This window comes from Akebia trifoliata, chromosome 3 (assembly GCF_017979445.1).
Source record: "Akebia trifoliata isolate Shusen 1 chromosome 3, ASM1797944v1, whole genome shotgun sequence".
In the NCBI taxonomy this organism is placed as follows: Eukaryota; Viridiplantae; Streptophyta; class Magnoliopsida; order Ranunculales; family Lardizabalaceae; genus Akebia; species Akebia trifoliata.
Window position 1 is genome coordinate 45,447,109 of NC_141377.1, and position 24,997 is coordinate 45,472,105.

General features: G+C 34.3%; 1 protein-coding gene and 1 pseudogene across 1 annotated transcript; both read left to right on the top strand.

The window, feature by feature from the left end:
- The first annotated feature begins 3,845 nt into the window (after positions 1-3,845).
- Positions 3,846-5,941, top strand: LOC147407322 (polyol transporter 5-like). The gene is made up of 2 exons (XM_086435827.1): positions 3,846-4,074; positions 4,269-5,941. Exons 1-2 carry the CDS (start codon positions 3,942-3,944, stop codon positions 5,702-5,704), a joined length of 1,569 nt encoding a protein of 522 aa, XP_086291953.1. The 5' UTR covers positions 3,846-3,941; the 3' UTR covers positions 5,705-5,941.
- A 9,000-nt stretch (positions 5,942-14,941) lies between these two features.
- Positions 14,942-18,852, top strand: LOC147407323 (uncharacterized; annotated as a pseudogene).
- Positions 18,853-24,997: the final 6,145 nt, after the last annotated feature.

A 24,997-nucleotide genomic window follows, 5' to 3' on the forward strand; every position in this document is an offset into this window, starting at 1 on the left:
ACCCTTGAATTTTAAGGTGACTTGGTTTTAGGAATCTTCTAAACCAACTAGTAGAGTTAACTTTGTAAATTATACAGCCATCTCGCTAATTTGGCTAAATTAGCTCAATAAATGTATAAGTATGTGGTCTCACAAACTTGTGTGAGTTATTTGGTTAAGAGTTGTTTCAAACTTAACAAAAAAAGACACACAAAAAGACACTCAACTGAGTTAGTAGTATGCATAAAACTATAAATAAGTAAATAAAAAAGAGTCGTGCTGGAATAACCTCAGCGAAGGACACCTTGAATTGATGATACGTGCATGTTTGTAGTTACATTTTACTCTTATCTTGAAAAAATGCATCTACAGGCATGCACGAGCCACCACATCAAGATATCCCCTATATGTCTCCCACTAAAGTCACTCCAGCATTAATAAAAGAAAATGGAGTCATGCTGGATTGACTACGCACGAAAAACTATGCTTAGGTGGAGGTGAGGTGCCTACAAATCCATAGATGCTTTTTCTTGAGATACAATGTGCAAAATAGTATTCTACACAGTCACTTCAGCATTTCCATTTCTTTTGGTGGCAAGCTAAACTAACTCAAATAAAAGACAGAAATGCACTCAATGATTTTGTGCTGGTTATATATAATACATTTTGAGGTGAAATTTTTTAAAAGAAAATATAAAAAATTACTTCAACTTCTTTTAACAGTGCATTCACGTGGTAGTGTGAAGAGAATCATAGATTTTTTAATTTGAATTTTAGGAAGAAAATAATGGTTCTTTACACACTGCTACATCAGCATAGTGTTAAGTGTAGTGTTCAAGCAAGTCAATTTAGAATGATCCATATTTATAAAAGAGTCAATTTAAATTGTCTGCATTTCACATCATGTTGAAGCGGAGTTGTACACATATTTATACATGGTTTGGTGCGCACTTCTACGTCAGTACTAGGGGTGCAACTTGGTCCGGTTCAAACCGAGAATCGAACAAAATCGATAATTTTGGGGTGATTTGATTTGGTTTGGAACAGGTTACGATTCGATTCCGAATTACAAAAATGGAGAACCAATCAATTTGGTTCGATTCTCGGATCAACTTGTATAGAATCCAATCCCTATGCAATAAATAAATATATATGTATATAATAATTATTATAAATTATTTTAAGAGTTAATACATAGATTAGTAATCTTTTATAGATAAAATAATGGCTTTTTATGGATAGATTTGTGATTTATTATATAAAATTTTATGTTTTTTTTTTTCATTAAAAAATATTACTTATAATTTATAAAATATTTGCAATCCGTGGAATCAAACCGAATCAAACCAATTTTAATTTGGTTTGGTTCCAATAGAATTTGGTTTGGTTCTGGTTCTTATTTAGTGGACTGACCTATGTCGATTCAGTTCCAATTTGACATCAACCCGAACCAAACCAAATCAAGTTGCAACCCTAGTCAGTACAGTATATGAAATGTCGCGCCCTAAGTAGTCCCTTTAGCATTTTCCTTTATAAAACTAACACACGTTTGTCAAGCTTGTTTGATTCATGAGTTTTGAAACTACGATTATAACTTTCGAAAAAGGAAATGTTAAACTGTCTCCTAGACATCATGTTCAACACTGCCATGTCAACAAAGTGACTAAGAAAGTCAATTTAGAACTACAGCTTGAAAAATGTTAAATTGACTTTATACAACATTTTGCATTCAATACTAACATGGCAATGTGTACAGAATCATAAATGATTTTTCTTAAGATAAGAGTGAAAAAAATATATGATTATGTAATACTACTACATCAACGCAATATCGACCAAATCAATTGGGTAGAAAATCATAAAAAAAAAATTTCCAAAGATACAAGACAAGAAATCTATAATTCTCAATACACTACCACATTAATATAGTGTAGAACAAAGTCAATTCAGCATTCTCCTTAACATAGGGATGCTTTCATATTTTGCCGACAAGTCATGCTAGAGTGACTGTTAAGTTAACTGCATTTCACACTTTGTTGATGCGGAGGTTCATGTAAAACTATAAATGATTTTCACTTGTATTTGATAAAGAGTCGCCATCCAGAATAGTGTCTCGTTCCTGTAGCAATATTAAGTGTCTACGTGGCACATTTTTATTAGAGTTCAAATATATAGGATTGTCGCTTGGTTAAGAGCCCTAGGTGTTTAAACTCCAACAAAAAAACATGTCATGTAGACACCATACCTTTATTATAGTAACGTAACACCGTTCTAAATCCTAACGCATCTGATGAAAGCATCTATGATTCATGAAAAATGTTGAACTGACATCGTTTAACACATTGAGTAATGTTTTTCTGATTCCCTCATGTGGCATACACAAAATACTCTCTTGATGTGGCATGTGCTAGAATCATAGATATTTTTTTCCTTAGGATACATAGCTGTTCATATTTATGAGGATGTGCATTTGTATCACGAAGCAAAAATATATGATTCTACAGCTGCCACGTCAAGGGAGTATTTTGAGTATATCAGGTGGGAAAGTCATATTATCATGAGTTTTTTAGATAGAAAGACGAGTGATAGGCATATATGGTTTTGTGCACGCCTCCACATCATCAATGTGTGAAATGAAGTCAATTTCAATGTCACACCAGCACGATTCATGGTTCATTGTAGGGGTGCACATTGGATCGGGTAAATCCAAGAACCAAACCAATCCGAAGCTTTTAGATTGGATTGATTCGGATTAAACACACTCACGGTTCGGGTATGGATAAAAAAAAATCCGATTAATTTGGTTCGGTTTTGGATTAAGGATATAACATAACCGAACCAATCTGAAATCCGAACCAATTATATATATATATATATATATATATATATATATATAAATATATTTAAAAATAAAATTTTATCTTTTTTATTTCTCTCTTCTTCTTCGAGTAGAACATAGAAGAAGTCTGAAAATCGAAACCTAGCCGGCGTTGTTCCGTTCTCGTTCGTCTCCCTCGCTCACCTCACCTCGCCACCTTGTCGGAAAATAGAGGTAACTCTCTCTCTCTCTCTCTCTTCTTCAAGTAGAATATAGAAAAGGTCTGAAAATCGAAACCTAGCCATCGTCGTTCTCGTTCTCGTTCGTCTCCCTCGCCACCTCGTCAGAAAACAGAGGTAACTCTCTCTCTCTCAAAAGATTTTATACAGAAAATTTCTAACGTTCCTTTCTATTCGAATAGAAATTATTAATTTTATATTTTCGATGAAGAGCCTCTAAACCAATCCATCTGACGTTGTCTCCAATTTCATCTCTTTAAAAACAAGATTCGCTCTCTCTCTTTCTCTTTCTACAAAACCCACCTCTCCACTTAGATTCGTCTTCTCTTTCATTAGAAGCAGAGAATTTATCCACCAAAACGAACAAGTGAACAGATTTAGATTAGAAAAAGAAAAATCCATTTCTCAACAAATCCTTACATTTCTCCATTTCTGCAATATTATTATCGAAAATAATAAGTATGAGAACCGAGAATCGATTCGAACCAAGATTGGATTGGATTGGTTCGATTCTATAAGGTAATTGGATTGGTTCGGTTCCAAAATTGTAAAATCGATTATATTTGGTTCGATTCCAATTTTATCAAAATCCGAACCATGTGCACCCAAGTTCATTGCACCCATCCACGTCAACGCAGCGACTTGTGTAGTCGCAGCAGTGCAGCATTTTTCTATGCGGACCCCTCAAAACAAACGTGGAACTGTGGAAGTGAGAGAAGATTTACCATCTATCTATGGCAATTGGCAAAGCCAAGAACGACAAAACTCTATGGTCTTCGATGATGTAAGCTTCAGTCTATTTAAGGCTAAGCTGTCTGAGAGCTCAGCACACACAGATCACAACTCATGCCCATTTCAATCTCTCATAAAATACAGCCTTTTAAAATCTTATTAAGAAAAAGGAGATGAATCCTAAAACCGAAAACAATGCCGTCTCCGGCACATTTCAAATTGCTCCGTCGGAGAAACCCCGGAGAAACAAGTTCGCATTTGCTTGCACAATTTTAGCTTCCATGACTTCTATTTTACTTGGTTATGGTGAGTCTTCTTTCTGATCTTCAAAGAAATCAAATAGTTCTTTGGTTTTATATACGACTGTAGTTCTGTTTAAATATCAATTCTCTGTCTTCTTTTTTTCCCCTTTCCTTTGTGTTTTTGGAGTTTGGGTTTTTTTTTCCTCTTATTCTTCAAATATAATTAAGCTTTCTTCCTCTTTTATATATGTTTCACAGATATTGGAGTGATGAGTGGAGCAGCTATATTCATCCAAGACGACTTAAAGATAAGCGACGTTCAAGTCGAAATCTTAATGGGAATTCTCAACATTTACTCTCTAATTGGATCAGCCGCGGCTGGACGAACATCTGATTGGATCGGACGTCGATTCACAATCGTGTTAGCCGCTGTGATCTTCTTTGTAGGTGCTTTAATGATGGGTCTCTCCCCAAATTACTCATTTCTTATGGTAGGCCGATTCGTAGCTGGTATCGGTGTAGGCTACGCTCTCATGATTGCTCCCGTCTACACAGCCGAGCTCTCACCCGCCGCCTCTCGAGGCTTCTTGACCTCCCTACCTGAAGTTTTCATCAATGGAGGAATCTTACTAGGCTACGTCTCGAACTACGCCTTTTCTAAACTCCCAGAACACATCAGCTGGCGACTCATGCTTGGTGTCGGAGCCATTCCTTCAGTATTATTAGGTTTTGGTGTTCTTGCCATGCCCGAATCACCGCGTTGGCTCATCATGCAAGGTCAACTCGGTGAGGCCAAACGGGTACTCCTTAAAGTATCCGAAAGTAAAGAGGAAGCCGAGTTGCGACTCGCCGAGATCAAAGAGGCTGCTGGTATACCACAAGATTCCAATGATGATATAGTTTCGGTACCGAAACAAAGCCATGGTGAAGGTGTATGGAAAGAGCTTCTACTTCGTCCAACACCGGCGGTTCGACGTGTTTTAATCGCAGCCATTGGAATACATTTCTTCCAACAAGCTACTGGTATCGATGCTGTTGTTCTTTACAGTCCACGTATTTTTAAAAAGGCTGGAATTAAGAAGAAATCAGGACTATTAGCTGCAACTGTGGCCGTTGGATTCGTCAAGACTTGTTTCATCTTAGTTGCAACATTTCTATTAGACAGACTGGGGAGGAGACCATTGCTTCTCACTAGTGTTGGAGGAATGATTCTGTCACTCGCGGGACTAGCGTTTGGTTTAACAATAATTGATCATCACCCTGATGAGAAGCTAATGTGGGCCATAGCTCTTTGCATCACTATGGTATTATTTTACGTTGCTTTGTTCTCAATAGGGATGGGGCCCATCACGTGGGTTTATAGCTCGGAAATATTTCCATTAAGACTACGTGCACAAGGGGTGAGCATGGGAGTTGCGGTGAATCGCATTACAAGTGGGGTTCTCTCAATGACTTTTATATCACTCTCTAATGGAATCACGATTGGTGGGGCCTTTTTTCTGTTCTCGGGAATTGCATTAGTGGGGTGGGTGTTCTTTTATACGTTTCTACCGGAAACACAGGGTAGAACCCTTGAAGACATGGGTACTTTGTTTGGTAATTTTCATTGGAGATCATCGTTGATGAACAAAGAGAACAAAGAAGAGACTAGCAGCAATAGTCAAGTTCATTTGGCGACAAAGGGGCCAGGTTAGGATTAATATATGTAAAATTTTGGACATCTACGTCCCTCTCTATGTTTTGTAATCCAAGTATTCGGCCTAGGTATCATCAAGGGATGATTGTGCTTGCTTTGGTGAAACCGAATATGGCTGAATACGACAGCTAAAATAGAATTGTATAAGTTTGAAAAGTGAAATATTATGAATAAATTCTAGTCGTTTGATTGCAAAATTATTATTGAGGGAATGCAAATGTTGATTGATTGATTTTGTTTTGTCTTCTGTTTGCAACTTGGTGGTCCATGACTCCAAGGGAATTGGGTGGCAATGGAATTCATTTATTCGAACCAACTTCACTACTAATGAATATTTGATCATCACCAAAGATGTATGTTAAATTTAGAGGTGGTTGGTCGTATTTTGATTATTATATTCAGATTTAAGGGTGAGGAGGTGACAAGTTTATTGAACAAAACATTAAATATGTCTGGTTGGTATGGCCTATACATAATTTAATTAGGTAGTTGACTAGTTGATATGAAAAATCTGCCAGCTACAATCTTAGCTTAGTTTCGTCGAATATAATGGTATTGTTTATTCCATAAAAGATGGCATTCTATATTATAAAACAAAAAACAAAAAACCGAAAAAAAAAATATATTCTTGGACTCTAAGCCTTTTGGGCAGTTCCGATAGATTCAAGTACAATTTTTCACTAACATAAAGAAGCATAGGATATTGATAACGAGGTTCATTGCATATAATAGAGTTTGTTCCAGACTCGTGAGCTAATCCAGCAGCGAGTCAATTCGGCCATGAATATTTGATACTTATCCGATAAATTTGCTAATATTTATCTAAAAAGTGACAATCTCGTTGATTTATAAAATGACAATTTCACTAAAAAATAGTGAACTTGCGATCATTATTCTTATAATCAGTAAGATTGTCATTTTTTGGATAAATATCAATGATCTCGCTATCTTATATCAACGGATCGTCACTTTGAGATACTTGCAATTTCATTCTTCATATTTTAGGAATTAAAATAACTAGGGAGTTAGAATCGGAATTACATCATATTCAATGCACAAATGGTAATTTACCCTATATATATAAAACTAGAAGAAGCTTATAATCATCTATGGGATTGGTACATGAGGAAGATGGGTTCTTTTGTGTCAAAATTGTGCCACTTCTTAAATACTAATTTGAATTGAAAGAGAAACTTTACTGATAAGAAGAAGGATATCATACAATAAAAGGTCTTTTGTGAAGAATGATTGACTTCTTATATTGTGTGTAGGTGATTTTGCATTTTCCTTCATCAACTATGTTTTTTAGCTCCATTGAAGTGCAACATACACCTCCCTTTGTTTTGTGGCACTGATGTTGTATCTGCCAAGATTCCTTCAACGTTCATGTTAGTGTTGCAAAAGAAAAGATTAATAAGTCTCTTAACTAGTTCAAGGGGAGAGCCAAAAAAGATCATTTAGCTCTCGATCTTTCCCCTTTTTATAGAATAGGGATTCCTCTTCAATTCTTGTCAATCTGGGATATGATCATAGAGAATCCCTTGATCAAAGGAGTCTCAATCGAATTAGAATTATTCCTCATATGCTTCTAGATTATTGGGATTTCTCCTCATGCTTCAAAGGTTGGAGCGTAGACTGAGATCCACACATTCCTACTGATTTTGTTTTGTCCTACTACCAAGACAAACATCTATCTTTGTCCTAACCTCTTACCAAGCAGGTATGAATTATTGATCTGATTTGGGTGCTACTTGCCTTTGCCAGCGACTCTTCTCATCCCTCGTGATCGTTGTCTAGATCAGGGAACATGTAGGGTCCCGATTAAATATCATTTTTACCCTTTATAATAAATATTTGAGGTATTTTCTTATGTTTTCTACCCAAAATTTTATTATTACCTAAATGCCTCATCTTTAACATTTAATAAAAGACAGACTTGTTTTTCTTCGCAGACCACTCATCTCCATCCTTTTCAATCTCACATCAAAGAAAACCCTTGATTGTACCATCCAAACTAGTCATTTTCAAGCTCAACGTCATATCCTATCTATCGTTTCCAACCTCAATTTTACCCAATGTTTCTATTCTTGAAACTTAGAGGTTTAAGTAAATTACTTCTTAAGCTTGAAGATGTGAGTAAAATCTACCCAATTGCAGTTGAAGATAATTGGTTTTGACAATAAAAATTAAGGGATTTTGGCCAAAAGTTGAAAATGGGGGTATTTATAACATTTTCCATTAGTCAATAAGACAGGACTGAGGTCAAGGGATGCATGATATCAGTTTGAATATATACAAGGATGCATATCAAATATTCACCGAGATATGGGGACCCATATGTAAATCATCTTTGCTTTCAAACTAGATTACCGTATATACGTACTCCTAAATCCTACCCTCGTATACTTATCATAGAGCCAAAATTGAGGGAGCGGATCCTCAATAGTAGTTTATCCATGCAGTTCTCTGCGGTGGAGTTCAACGGTTGAGGTATTGCCACGTCACTAAATCACAAAAATCCATCTGTTAAAAAGTTATAATTCAGGACCAACCATTTACAAAGCTTTTGATCAGTCTTAAAATATTAGTTTTTTTTTTTTTTTTTTTCAATGTTATCTACGCTATGTTCGGTACATTGCTGATGTATTGATTTTTCTTTTAAATATGTCTCTCTCTACAATTTAAACTTCACTACAGAAATTGCAGGGAAAGTGTAAAAAAAAAAAACTTATTTACCAAAATCACTTTTTATAGACTTTATAAATAATTTGGAATTTGTTTTATACAGGTAAATAAATCTATTAAAAGTACTGGTAAATAATATAATTCAAGGCATGATTTGATAACTTGCCCTAAAGTCAAAACCTTTGGCTTTTCAAACTTCACCTAAGTTTGTGAGCCAACTTTTAGAAATTAAGAGCAAATTATTGACCTTTTTAAAATCAACTTAACATCATCAAATTGGTACTTCCGTTTCGCCTTAACCCATTGAATATTCATTAAATTAATAGAGAACAAATATGTTTATGCTAATCTAGATTTACCTTAGAATAACATTTAATAAGGTAAATAAACAGGGCTTTTGAGCGTATTCAACTTAAATGCAAAAAAATATTCTTGATGATCAAAATTTTAAACCATCAATCCATGTTATTTGTAGTATTCAATCCATCTTAAATGGATTGGACGTCGGGAGGCATTTTGATGACAATGTAAAATTAGCAATCTCAAAGAAGGCAGATTCTCGAAAGTTGTCGGGGCATCGTTGGCCAAAGTAAATCCCCATGAGGGCTTTCTTTCTTCATTGTCACTATTTTGATGAAAAGCCACCCTAGATGCTTCAACAAGTGACAAACTCGTTTCTTTAAGGTGTTGAACTTGACGGCTGGTTACTAAATCTTCAAGCATTAAGCTTGATGCTTGAGGAATTTTCAAGCCTCGAGTCCAAAACTTTTTACATTTTTCAAGTATCAATCTCGCTTCTGGATGTATCTTTGCGAAAATACCTAAAATCCACATAGAAATAATAGTCAAACGGACACTCCAATCAATAGTTACATTCTTATTAATATTGGACATTACGAACTATGTATATGCACTGTCTACCTTGCTATTATTATACATGCATTTCAGGTGAATATCTATTTAAGGATGAGCTCATCACTTTAAATCAACGATTGGCTTGATTTTTCGAACATTGGTCTTGTTACTTGATAGATCTTCAAAAAAAAGTTTGAAATGCATAAATAATGTGGAGGATATTTCTTGCTAGGTACCAAAGGAGGACACGTGACCCCTAGGGATTCGAGTCAAGTACAGAGATACAAGGGTAAGTTCGGTGACTCGGTTACAAACCAACCATAGATTTGGGTCTTGATTGGAGAAAAGTGGGGAATAGATCAAAATGAATTAAATTGTCCCTTATTTGGATCATCCATTTGCAATATCAACACATATTCCGAGGTAAACACGTGGTATCATTTGAAGAGGGTTCTTTTCCTTTTTAATGTAATAACTAATTTAGGTAAGGGTAATCTGGTCAATTGTATCCTAGTAAGGGTTAGAACTCTTTTAAGGCTTTTCTATAAATAGGCCTTGAGGCCATTGAAAAGGAAGAAAGAAAGTAGAGACAAAAAGGATGGAAATAGGCCATGTAACCGTGAGTTTGATAGTGGAACAGCTCCTCGAACCCATGGACGTAGGCACGTTTGTTGAACCACGTAAAAAATCTATTTTCTATTTTCTTTTTATGTTTTTATTACCATTTTGCGAATAAAATGTGAAAATCATTATGGAGGTTGATTTATCCCAAAATCGACCTCCACAAATAACAATAAAGAAATTGATACTCAGATAAAAAATTACTTTTATTAAATCTTCAACATTATAAGTATATCATTCTGCTTTCGTTATTTGTCATACCAAATTGTTTGAATGGATTGTTGCACCTTTGGAAAATTCAAGTAAGATAAAAGATGAAGAGTTGGACCAGCCTTCCTAAGTTTGTAAGGATATCACCCTTACTATAAAAATGCATGTAATTATTTGGGAAATTTTTTTTAATTTTTTTTACTAAGTGATTTATTAAATTACCTTCCAAAAGGTTGGGGTAATTAGAAAGAAGACCTTATTTTTGGATCTATTAAATAATTTTCCTCTACAATAAACTTATTTTCTTAAGGGTAAATTACATGTTGATCCCTATAATTTGGCATAATTCCATTTTAACCCCTAATATTTTGATAATTGCACTTACCTCTCCTTAATGGGTTTAAAATTTAAATGTTATTTTACCATTTTACCTTCTTATTTTTTATTATTTTTTATTGGAAAAAATAAATTTTAAAACAATAATTAAAATGCCCCCGCCTAGGCATTCATTGAACTCATTTTTTTTTTTTTAAGTCATATTTTTATTTATAAAAAAATTAACATTTACAAAGGGTATAATAATCTTTTTAAAAGTAATTAACTGTTAAATTTATGGCAATTTTCCGAAAAGGAGGGTGGAAGTGCGGAGAGAAACCCTTAGATAACTATAAGAGAGGTAAGTGCAATTATCAAAACATCAAGGTTCAAAATGAAATCATATCAAATTACAGAGAGTCAAAGTGTAATTTATCATTTTTTAAATTAAAAGTGTCGATGACACTTTTATCCGCTCTAGTTTGGCATAATTGCTATTATTACTTCTCTTACAGTAGTCTAATGGGTTCACTTAAACCCCTTTCCTCTATTTGCCATCAATCAAATAGTTTTTTTTAAACCTATTATTAAGATCATCTTATCCTCTATAAAATGTCATATCTTTTAATTGAATGCGTAATTTATTTATTTTTAAAATTTAATTTTTCTACAACAGAAAAAATGTGTCATAAGGGTATGTTTGATTGCATGGAAAGTCACTTTCCATGGAATTTGAAATCCATGGAAAATTAGTTGTGGAAAATAGGTAGGGTTGGAAAATCAAATTCCATTGTTTGATTTCACTTGGATAAAATCATAGAAAATTATGAGAAAAAAGAAGAAGAAGAGAAGGAGGAAGAAGATGAGAGGAGGGGGAGAGGAAGAAGAAGATGACGAGGAAAAGGAAGAGGGGAGGATTTGGTGACGGTGGCGACAACAGCGACGGTGGCGATGACGACGACGATGGTGGCGACGGAAGAGGTGAGGGATGAAGAAGAATGAGAAGAAGAAAAAGAAGAAGAGAGAGGGAGAAGGTGGTCAGAGACGGAGCCGATGGCGACGGCGATGTTAGTGTAATGGTGGTGGTGGTGGTAGTGGTGGTGGTAGGGAAGAATTGAGAATGGAAAATATGGGTGGATTTCATTTTCCCACCCATATGGGTGGGAAAGTGAAATCCATGATTTAGTGGACTTTTTGAATGGGATGGAAAATGAATTTCCATTTCCATGTGCAATCAAACACTTGAAAAATGTCATTTTCCATGGAAATTGATTTTCCACCCTATTTTCCATGTGCAATCAAACATACCCTTTCGTGGTGGTAAAATCGTAAAACAACATAATATATATTTATTTATTTATATAGGGGCCTTTCGTGGGACAGAAGCTAAAACAAAAATCGTGACAGAGGTTTCCAACTATCGGATGGTAACAGATCGGACGGTCCATCTCGGCTTTCACAGTTGTAAACCACAAAGCTAAGACACATAACTTTCTGCATCAGAAATTTCAGATTATTTACAACGAAAACCTTATTATTTACAGCCACCTCCTTCCCATTTATCTGAACTTTTAACTTCATCTTCCTTCACCACTGAACCAACAACCCTACCCTCCATTTAAGACGAAAAGGACGCAACAATCTCTAACCCACCTCCCTCTTTGAATTTATCTCATTTGATCTGCAAATCGAAAAAACCCTCGAGAATTTGATCTGCAACTAGTTACTTATAATAATATGTTTTCTAGTAGTCTAGGTGATGTGAAATCTTGGGTTTTAATTGAAATTTTGATCAACAAGCCTAAGAGCTCTGATGAAGTCAAGGAATTCATTGATGGAACATTGATTTAGATTAAACCCACCTCTTTTTTCCATGATGGAGAGTTGTGTTGAATCACCAATAATTAACGCATTATCTAAAGAGGAAACCTCTTGAGTTAGACCATGCCAGACTACCAACATATCTAACATCGAACAAGAACAACACAAATTTTTATTGAACGAGAATTTAGAGAAGTCTCTGAGAATTAGACTTAACCAATTTGATTTGAGATGGGCGACCAAATCAAAGAAACCATATTGTCTCACAATCACACTCAAAATTATTGTTGTCGAAAGAAACCAAAGCACCAAATTTTCTACTGATTCTAATTAAATTTTCATTGATTATATTATTTCAATAATGGATAGTGAAATTTTCTACTGATTCTCGTATATTTGATATGGGTTTTCTTCCAATTAGTTGATCTTGGCTTGGGATTGGTAGTTTATATCTTCTTTGGTTGCAATTATTTTAGTTTTGAAGGTGAATTGGTGGATGGGATTATATGTATCGATGAAACTGAATCAAATGGAATAAAATAAAATAAAAATTGATAAATATAAATTTTATTGGTGAATGGGAGTTAAAAATGGAAAGGGAGTTAATAGTTATTGTCTCTTTGAAAGGACTGTATTCTTACAAGACAGTAGAAGAATTTGATTTTCTGGATATTAACCTGATCGTATCTGTGTTCGGTGCAATGAACAAACTTCTAAGAATTTTGATAATGCGATGCCTTTCTTATGCATGCCACTTTCTCTCTCCATCCCATAGTGAAAAAAAGGAAATCTTCTAAGTTGATCGGCTTGTGACATTCAAAAACATGATCCAATGCAATGGAATTGTAGAGGACAAAATTATGAAAAATTAAAAAAATACTTATTTTTCACCGTTGAATGGGTTAAACACTAGATTCAAACCACTCATGATATAAGAAACCAAATCATCATCATCGACTATATTATCAATAGCCGCAAGATTATCAGCTAATAATTTGGCCTGGTGAAGGTATTTCGAGAGCAAGTGAGACTTCCTTGTTTACGGTTCTACAACTGACATTTCAATTGATTGATTCGAGAGCGAGATTGAGGAACAAATCGATTTGCCAGAGAGGTCCATATCTGACGACAAGTGTTCATATCATATATTGTGGAAAGAACACTTTCAGATAGTGTTACATTGATCCAACTAAGGAGATATTGATCCCTCTTATTCCAAATTTGGTAAGTCGGATTAATATCACCATTTTCCTCATCATTTGAAGCAATGAGATGTTTAGGAGGGCAAGGTTCAGTTCCATCAACAATTCCAATAAGATCAAGGCTTCGAAGTATATGGGTAAAAATTGAGATATTTAGAGGAGATAATTGGATCTATCAAGTTTCACAGAAACAAGATGAAAGATATTGGGAATGGTAAATGATGAAGTCAAGATTATCAAAGAAGTAGAAATGGTGAATCTGCGAACCAATTTGATGAATGGTTAACAGTAAGTGCTTTATCTTCTCTTCTCTCTATCTTGTTTCTATATTGACTTCCATTTGTATCTATGATTATACTGCTATCCAACTTTTGTGACTGCTGATGGTCTTCTTTTTTGGGTAATCTTCTCGGGTTAGGAAGTTACCCTTTGTTTGAGGTCACATGTCCAATTGGTGGAGATCCTCAAGAAAGAAACATTGAATATGTTGAGTGTATATTTTCCTTCACTCTTGGGTGAGTCATACTTCAATTAAACCTCATGACTCTCTCATATTCATAGTTCTCCCCTTCTCTCACAGATTGGTCTTTTTGAGTAGTTGGTTGGTTAACATGGTATCAGAGCGTTAGGTCATATAGGTGGTTCGAATTTTTTTCACCCGTATGGGTGAGGAGAGTGTTTAATGTATCTTTGTTTCCACTCTTAGGTGAGTCATACCCCAATTGAGCCTTGAGACTCTTATCTTCATTGTTCTCCCCTTTTACATATTGGTCTTCTGGAGTAGTTGGTTAGTTAACCAAATAAATAAAGCCGAAGATTATGATCCTTGAAAGTGTATTACATTGCCCTAGCTTATTATCATAAGTATAAAACAAAATCAGTATCATATACAATTAGTACATGATCATTGAAGAGAAATGTCCTATTCCATTGCATTATATATGTCATAAGTTGAGGCTTGGACTGATATGAAGTGTACCTTGAGAATCACAGCAACTTAGAAGCGGAAGATAAAATTACAGCTCACCATGCAACTACTAAGATTTTCGAGTTTGACAGATAGTGAGGCTCATTCAATTTGAATCTAGATTGTCGAAGTTATCTTGCATCAAGATCAACACATGGTTTCACTATGCTATTTGTTTATTAGACTATACTTTTTCTACATAATTCAATTGGCCAATAAAAATTTGACAACTAATTTGTAATATAAAATTTGACAATATATATCCAACTAACAAGGAAACCGGTATTAAATCTTTCTTTGCATCTTAAACCATGTTATTTTATTTAGTATTAGTAATCATTTTTCTAATTTTGTGTGCTTGGAAGTTTCACAAGAACTTGTTAAACCCATATCCAATGATAATAGAATGAACAACTTTAGTTTCCTCTTTATTTGAATTGGATTTAAATGGAAGAAAAAGGTAGATACCTTATATTGCAATCTTGAATGAAGAAGTCACTGTGTCATGGAAGGAATGTCTCGGATAGTCAAAGTCATTGAGTGGTTCATTTTGGTAGAAATGGCGACACAGCAGACTTGTAGATTTACTAAAGCATGTATGAATGTTGGTAGGAGCTCATATTTTTTATAGACATTCCCGACAACCTCACAATGTAGATGTTTATGATTGGGTCTGCTCCCTTTCAGGTGTTTATGCGTCCACGTCAACATATATAAACCATGTTAAGCCCTGTTGGTATTAGATCTTTCTTTGCATCTTAACCAATTTCTGTTTAAGGATTGAAGTCTTTAGGAGGATTGGTGATGCAATTTTCCCAATTAGTTAGTTTAAAATTTGATAGCACATCTAAGATACCACTTTTTAAACTCCAACCTACCACCTTTTGTTGAGACTTATGAGGTGTAAATTTTGATAAATAAAACTATATATTACAGTTTGGCTAAACCAGATGAGGTGTCAAATATGAAGACAAATCAGCAGAACTTCCATAGATGCTCATTGTGACTTTTGTGGCCTGTCCAGGTTTATTATGTGCGAGAGATGCGTGAGCCTGTCCTTCTACTGCTCTGGAATTTACTCTATCTTGCTGTCAGTATATCACATTTTGTATTGGGTGTAACTAATACTTTTCAAAGCTATCTTATCTCAAGCAGGTTATTACGGGATTATAAAAATCTTGATTTAACTAAACTCTGATACCTAGCCATTGTGGTAGACAGTGAAGAAGCTCACAATACTTCAAAAATTGTTAAGCTTTTGCGTTGGTTGTCAATAATTGGATTGAAGCATATCTGTCTTTATGATACGGATGGTAAGGATGCAAGAGCCAATCCTAAATGGGTAACGAGTGTTGTACTTCTGATTTTTCTACCTAAAAATTATTATATCTCATGCTCAATCTCTCTAGCTTATGTTATTTTCAATTGTGTTAGGAGTGCTGAAGGTATCCAAGGAAATCATTTTGGAGGAACTAGATGATGCAAGATCATGGGAGGTGGTACTTTCTAGTTCTATCTTTCACTGTAAAATTTTACTTTTAGTTCCATAAGCAGCCCCTATACTAATATAGGTGTCTTTATTCATTTGGGGGATCTCTTCCCATAATCCATTCTCCTCAATAATGATTGGAAAACGCAGCAAGTTTACTTGTGTTGGGTACTTCAAAGCTGTCTTTTAGGCAATACTGATATAATTGGTCTAATGAGTTGGCTAAGCTTGAAAGATGCCCCAAGTACTGCTCAACCCTTTTCTTCATGCATCCTCTTACATTGTTCCACAACTTTCCCAAATCATGTCGTTTTAATAAAAGAAGATATATTCATCAACATTTTTTGTCGCGTTTAAGAAGTAATATTTATATTGTTGTTTTCTCTATTTTAAACACATATCATGGTTCAGCCGATGATTCGCATTGTTAGAATGATGAGTCAAACCTTCATATCAAAGTCTCTCAGTTTGATGTTAGACATGAAAGGACAAAGTCTTGAACTTCGTTTTTCTAGTTACTAGTTATTAGAATAGAAAATTTTAGTTTGTATCAACTCTTTAACTGTAAGGTTGTTACCCATGACAGAATTTTTTTTCCGTTTTCTTGCAGGACGCTGATGAAGTGTTTTCATTTATTGATCAAAAGCCTATGATTCTAGAATTCGCTTCATTCTCTAATGGAAAAGAAGCTGTAGCTAAAGCAGCTAACTTTCTCTGTTCAAATTATTTGAACGGTGCTAGTTCAGGTGGAGATCAGGATAACCCAATCTTTACAGAACCTAAAATGACTGAGTCGCTGAGAGCTGTTGGTTTGTTTTCTAATTCCTATCTGTCCATGACTATGTAACTTCTTTATTTCATGTTTTTTATATGGAAATTTTTCACATTGAAGATGTTTGTGATGTTAGGTTGTGGAGGACCAGAACCAAATTTGCTTCTAATTTATGGACCTGCAAGGTACCACCTAGGATTTCCCGCATGGAGAATACGATACACAGAGATCATGTGAGTGTTCTTCCTCAATTGCTTTGCTTGATATATATATATATATATGGGTCCCGTTCGGCACCCTAAGTTTTACCACACACTTTAACAAACGCGTTTTGTCTTACATGGGTTAGAAGTTTCGGAATGAGCTGATTTTTGGTGAGGATGATCTCTATGGTGAGGAGATCATCCTCACCAAAAATCAGCTCATTCCAAAACTTCTAACCCCATTAAAATTGATTTACAAAAAATGGACGGTCCACGATTTTTCAACGTGTAAACATGGGGCTAAACATTTCGGAATGGGCTGATTTTTGGGGAGGATGATCTTCTAATCATAGAGATCATCCTCACCAAAAATCAGCTCATTCCAAAACTTCTAACCCATGTAGGACAAAAAACATTTGTTAAAGTGTGTGGTAAAACTTAGGGTGCTGAACATTTCCCTATATATATATATATATATATATATATTATATATATATATATATATATATATATATATGGGTCCCGTTCGCCACCCTTAGTTTTACCACACACTTTAACAAACGCGTTTTGTCTTACATGGGTTAGAAGTTTCGGAATGAGCTGATTTTTGGTGAGGATGATCTCTATGGTGAGGAGATCATCCTCACCAAAAATCAGCTCATTCCAAAACTTCTAACCCCATCAAAATTGATTTACAAAAAATGGACGGTCCACGATTTTTCAACGTGTAAACATGGGGCTAAACATTTCGGAATGGGCTGATTTTTGGGGAGGATGATCTTCTAATCATAGAGATCATCCTCACCAAAAATCAGCTCATTCCAAAACTTCTAACCCATGTAGGACAAAAAACGTTTGTTAAAGTGTGTGGTAAAACTTAGGGTGCTGAACATTTCCCTATATATATATATATATATATATATATTTTTTTTTTTTTTTCAGTTTCCAAAATACTTGGCCAACCAAATAGATTTGTTTATTTATTCTTTGTTCTTTGGGAAAATCGTAAATGTTCTTTACCCACTAGCTTATAGGGAAAATTTTGGTGAGACTCATTACCCAAAAATACCTCTCACAACATTGCAAACCAACATTTCATTATCAAAAAAAAAGAAAAAAATGCAAGCCAGCACATGGTTATGTGGTCAAGTCAATTTAGAAACTTGACTTGACCATAAGAGGTGTTTTCGATTCTGCAAAATTAATTTTATGACTAAAATTCATTTTTTTCCTAATTCGTTAACATTTTTCAGTTATTTGGAGAAGACGGGGCAATTAACTTAGTGGCAGTTTAGACTTAATTCTAGGTCCACGGTCATGACTAGGAGCGCTTAGGACTCGGTGGCTCTGACCACTCACATAATTTTCGATTTTTTCCAAAATTTGGAAAACTAATCCAAATAAGGGATCAGCTGTTAAAATTGGTGAATCAATGATTTTCCAATTAATCCCCCTTCCCCTCCAGATTCTATCTTCTTCAACATTCAAATCCCAAGAATAAGATGTGGTTTTTATGAAGATGTTGATGGGTTTTGGGAAGAAAACCAAAAAAGTATCATTTGTATGATCCCCAAAAAAAGAATTCTGAAACTTTTCTGGACTAACCCCTTAATACAAGCTTGGTTACTATGGTTCAGTTATGACAGAAACGCAAGAGCTTGTTCAAGTTGAGAAGAAAAGGTACTAGAGGAGAACATTTGAAGAAGAGTTGATTGAAGTATAAACTCAGCTATGTTTTAAATTCCTTCCTTTCATGAAGCAGGTGTACTGATTACTTCATTTTGATTCTGTTGCATCTATTTGTTCTCCTATGACTGTTTTTTGTGTTACAGACATATGGGACCATTGAAATCCATGAAACATGGTACACTGGTGAAAGCTATTCACAAAGGTGCACCAAAACTATGGTAAGTGGTTCACAAAAACAAATCCCCCTCAACATATGATGACTTATCTTTGAAGAAATATAATTCCTTTCTGATCGTTTTCAATGTGCCATCAGGTAGTAAATATGTTTGCTCATAAAGGCCTTCAATTACAACTGCAACAATGAATCAAAAGGTACAGAAAACACCAAAGTATCCTGTTATCTGTCCTATCAGTTGGACACTTTTGACTTGTTTATCTCGAAGTTTTGGTTCAGATTTGAAGACTGAATAATTGTTTCCGGAAAATTACAAATATCTCCTGGCTTTCATGAAATGGAACACTTTGAATTTTTTTTAAAGTAACTGTTTGAATGATCAAGCCTGCTCCGCTGTCTACAGAGATAGCCGTGTAGGGAATTCAACCCGAAATTCCCAACCTGTGAGAAACAAAAATAGAGAAAAAACACACGTAGAAAAAGAAAACAATCACACGCACAAGACAGTATTTACGTGGTTCGGCAATTTGCCTACGTCCACGAAGTTGCAAAGATTTTACTATTATTAAGAAGAAAATACAAAGTACAACTACAGTCTCAAAAACGACAATCAAGACTAAAAAAAAATCCTAATCACCTAAACGGTTTCTATCGGCCTAAACCTCCGCTCCATGGACTAAACCTCAAAAAATCTTCCATCAAAAAATCACGCAACATTATTTGGGTCAGGTCGGGTCGTCAACCGAATCAAACATAACTAAGCTCCACAAAACCCACCAACCCGGTTAAAAAAAAAAAAAAAGACTTCCCAAATATGTAAGTCAACTTTTAAATTTTGTGTTGGTCTTTTGAAGGTATGAATAATTCCTTATGGTTGGATTATCTTAAAAGTAAGAGGAAGAATAAAAAATAAAGTAAGTTCAGTTGTGAAAAAACAAATAAAATGCTTCACCTCAGTTGAAGATATATAGGCCAGTTCGAAAATCACTTTTTAACTGTTTAGTTTACTGAATTTTTTTGAAGTTTAGAGACTAATTAAGGGGTGACAATCGATAAAGCTGAATCAGGACTCTGCTTTTCAACCCAAGTTCTACTTATCCATGAAATTTAATGTAGAATGATAAATGATGTCCTGCATAGGGCCCGAACACAACCCGATTGATGGGTAAACCCGGGTCAAGTTTTATTTAAAAGTCATGATAAAATGATGCATTAAAACTAATGCTGTCTGTACGTGACTAACATGGCAAATGCACAGAATCATAGATCTTTTTCTTCAGAATATACAAGGAATAGGTCAATGGTTAGCTCAATCTTTTATCATTAGTCTTTATTTAAGATTGTCAATGGTTACTCATTTAATTGGAATCAACCAAAAACGTACCAAAAAACTTCTGTTTGGGATCCTTGTTTTTTGTAAGTGATTATGATCAGATTTAAAAGGAATCAGCACCTATTCGATCCTCAAGTAATTATTTTGATATTTGAGTCTAAAGTAATTACTTGTACTGAATATGAATATTAATTATTTATTTAGTTTTTAAATTATTGAGTCCTACTTATGGTAAAACAAACAATAATTATTTTGTTGATACCTTTTAAATCATAATGTGTTGTGTGCATGAAAGGGAAAAGCTTTACAATGACTTGGGGGAATTTTCTTATATTTGTCATATTTGATTATGGAAAACAGATCCATATAAAGAAGATGAAATTCTACTATCGACTCAAGGTGTTTTTTTTTCTTAATCTTATTTTGATTCTTATTAGAAATCTAGAAACATAATCAACAAGAACCAAAATCAAAATGCATAATGTTTCCAATTCTATGTAGTTTAGATATTGGATCGAACCAACAAGTTGACACCATTACTTGCTATTTATAGCATATATCTCTAATCTCTACTTTCTATCAATCAGATCAAGATTAATTACTATTTTCTCTTAAATTGTACCATCTTAGATAACTCTATAAACAAATTTGTTATAAAAAACACAATTATCTCTCCAAAATAGAAAATCCTTAATAAAATGACCGCCTTTTTGTAACTCTAAAAAATTTGGACCAGAGGCTCCACCCCGGAGCTCTTAGGAGAGGGTGTTGGCCCTCCACTCCCGAAACTCTATGTACAACCAACTGAATATAAGACATTTACACGACACAAAATCAAACATTAGTGTTATTTTTTAAGTGGGTCCGTTTTGAGTACTTGTGAGGGCAACAAGTTTGGATTTATTTTTATTTTCAATTACAAGTCCGTGTTTTGCTAATTTTGAGAAAATCTAAGATGTTAGCGAAAAACACATGTTCCCGATGTCAAAATCCTGTAAGGCATATCTTCCAATCCACTTACCCTGCTAAATTTCTTAGGGGCCACCCGCGACGGCCCATCCTCATGTACTTGGTGCATGTGATTTGTGGGTATTGCATGTCCCCCGGGACTGGTCCTTGGACAAGATCATTGTCTATGGATTGGGCAAAGCCCAGATACAAGCCTAATCCTCTGTCTACAGGCATACCTGGTTATAAAAAATAAAAAATAAAAAAACTAAAATATATATAATCAAATGACTTTGAATTAATTGAATAAAGAGATTCTATTGCCACTTCAACTTTTACTAAGAGTACCCTCAGATGTGTGCTAATTCTTGGCATCATATGAATTAGGGTGTTCTTAGTAAAAGATGGTGTGGCAGCAGAAGCTCTCTTAAATAAAAGACATGAATTTAATTATTATTTTTTTTAATAGAACCTGAAAATCATCCACATCCAATTAAGTCTAAGTTCTGCTATTATTTACGCTAATGGCTTTTTTACTCGAAAATTTTAATTCAGTTTGTACTTGACTGACGTGGCAAGGGCATAAAACAATTGATCTTTTCCTTGTGAATCCTGAAGAAAAAGATTTGTGGTTTTGTGCCCTTTCCACGTCAGTTGTGTACAAACCGAGTGAAAATTTTCGAGTCAAACAATCACAACTCTATAATTTACTTAGATCCGATGGGAGTTTAGTGGTTGGTCTAAGACTCTAAGGTATATTCCACCTCTTTAGGACTAAGTTAGGATTCCACGAAACCCTGCCCCTTATTAACAATTTGAAATAAGATAAAATTTTGATTCATGAAAAATTCAAGTTCTATTTGATTTTGGATTGCAAAAATCCTATCTAAAATTCGATGAATGGAAAATATGTGGCATATGTTTCATACGTGTATTATCCGTCTCATTTCAAAAATTCGAAAACTAAAAATTCGGTAATATAATAGTGATGGTAATGTTGGTGATGGTGAAGGTGATGATACATTGGTGATGGTAATTGGTGGTGATAACGAGGGCATTGAGGTTATTGTTCCATTAGTTTATGAAAGAAGACTAAAGTCAAAGGTCAAATCCTCAATTTGATAAATTAAAGTGTAATCTCAAATAAATGTAGAGGGCCATGTCATTATTTTTTTAAAGATAAAATGGACATCTGTCATGTAAAAAAGTAGATTCCTCCAAAATTTTGAGCATGGCCGCTTCAAAGTCAATTTGTGTTACACATCACACCTTACAAGTTTACACTTTGCAACATATAACAAGTTACAATAATATTTTTTTTTCCACCGAGTTTTATAAAAATTCATAAAAATCGTTATAAAAAAAAAAACATGTTTTATTCTTTTTTAACTTAAAATGCATAAATTATTCAAAGTAGTTCAATAATTCATAGAATAATACTTCATTGAAAAAAAATGAAAAATTCATGAAATTTTCAAGAATTAAACAAGAGATTGCTAACAAGGGTCCTGCCCAAACTCCCCATCAGACAGTCTTAAATTCTACAACTTCCCTAAAACTCCTATTTAATGTCCAAAAAATAAAATGTTAAAGGTGAAAGGTAAAAATGTAAATAGCTCGCACCAAAACTTTTATTTATTACACCCCAATGTCGTAAATTATTTATCACACTTTCACACTAATTATAGATTAAAACACACTATTCAAACATCACTAAACTATGGTTTAAGTTATTACTGTGAGCAATAGTCCCACATTGCCTAGGTATCAAGACCTTTAGTTATATATAAACTTGGGTCAATCCTTATCTTACAAGCCGATTTTTGGAGTATGAGTAAGGCCCATGGGCTTCTACATGGCATCAGAGCGGGTAACCACAGCGATGTAGGAGACACATTACACGTGAAGGGGAGTGTGAGCAATAGTCCCACATCGCCTAGGTATCAAGACCTTGGGTTATATATAAACCTTAGGCAATCCTCACCTTACAAGCTGGTTTTGTGATGATGAGTAAGGCCCAGGGGTTTCTACAATTACTTCAGATTTCAAAGCCTTATAAAACATTCAAACAACTCCAACTAACAAATAAAAATCTAAACAAGAGAGAGAGAGAGTTTCAATTGGCACCCCAACTTTTACTTATTCTCAATCGTTGATTTTTATTTATATGCGTGCGATTCATGGAACATAAGTAAACACACAAGCATTTTTCAAAATATGGGTCAAAAGTTTTGGATTAAATTGATTTTTTGTGAGGATGGTCTCTATGATGAGAAAATCATCCTTGCAAAAAATCAGCCTAATCTGAAACTTCTAAATCCATCAACATTGATTTACAAATTATTAGTTAAAAAAAGATGGTTCACATGCTAAATTACTTTTGATAGGGTTAGAAGGTTCAGATTGGGCCGATTTTTTGTGAGGATTGTCTTCTCATCGTAGAGATCATCCTTACAAAAATCAGCTCAATCCAAAACTTCTAATCTATATTTTGTCTTTGCATATGTTTTTACTTATGTCCCTTGAACGTTACTGTTCATCTCTCTCTCTCTCTCTCTCTCTCTCTCTCTCTCTCTATAGAGAGAGAGAGAGTATTCATTTTAATTCCCAAAAACATGTTTTTTCGGTGAACCCATCACTTTTATAATCAATGAATTCGTCGATAAGTTACTAGAGAAATCATTGGTATGGAAAAAATCAATGGTATTTTATCAGCGAATTCGTTGATTATAAACGTGACAAATTCATTAAAAAAACATATTTTGAAATTTAAAATGAACAATGTGTTGGTCTTAAAATTTCGTCATATTTAACACAAAAAATGGAGATTCACTCTTTTTTCTAATTGGGGTATAATAAGTAAACTTGGGGGTGCCAGTAGCAGCTCTCAAATGTTATTGGGATTTTTCCCTAAATGTGCACAACTTATGTCCAAATTCCAGTTTTGGTACACTGTTCATTTTTATTCCCAAAACATGCATTTCAAGTGAATTCGTCACTTTTATAATCAATGAATTTGTTGGTTTATATATAAATTCGTAGATATTAAAAGTGAAGTTTATAGGTTATAAAAATGACGAATGCATGCGCCGACGACAAATTTCTCAAATCTACTCTATATGTGTGAAACAACATCACAAATGATTTTATTGATTTGATAAAAATAGGAAATACAGATCTTAGTATTATCCTTTTATTAATAATCAAGTGCAAAAATAGTTATAATGTGGTGTAGTTTTCTTCTCTCTGGACTTTGCATGTGATCAACTAAGAAGATTGCTACGATGGTGACTTTGTTGTGTTTGATCTTTTCTAGAGTCTTTGTGTGAATTTCTTATCTCCAGGCTTCGTATTTTATTGACTAAGAATGTGATTTTTGCTTTGTAGATGTTGAATGAGTGTTTGATCTTTTATAGAGGCTTTTTGTAGATTTTATTTTCTCATTACTTCGCATTTCATTAATTGATAACGATTTCTTAACTTTCAAATAAAAGTTTTTAAGTTTGATCTTCTTTGAAAGTTTGTTGTAGATTTTATTCTCTTCAGGCTTCATGCTTTATCGACTAAAAATGATTTTTTGACTTACGAAAAAGGGCTTAAGTTTGATATCCTCTTTAATCATAGTCCAAGTCTCTCTTAGAGAACCTTGTTTCATCTCTAGAAAAGAGCTAAAAGCTTCTTCTTTTTAGAGGAAGAGTTTCTATCTTATGAAAGAAAGTGATCCTAGTCCCCTCCAAAAGATGGAGGCTTTGGTATTTATGAACTTAGTGTTCGAGAGTATTTTCAATTATGCCCCCATTTTTAAATGCGTTTTACATAATTGGTTTTAATATTGTTCGGTTATTGGTCTGATCCATTTTAATGGATTTTGGGTGTAACCATGATTTAACCTGTTTGTTGGGTGTACGAGCCCAATACTTTGTGTGAGTCACTTGAATTTGATTAGATCATGGGTTTTATTTGTGAAAATCAAAACCCAGACGTTAGAAGACCCGATCCCATTTAA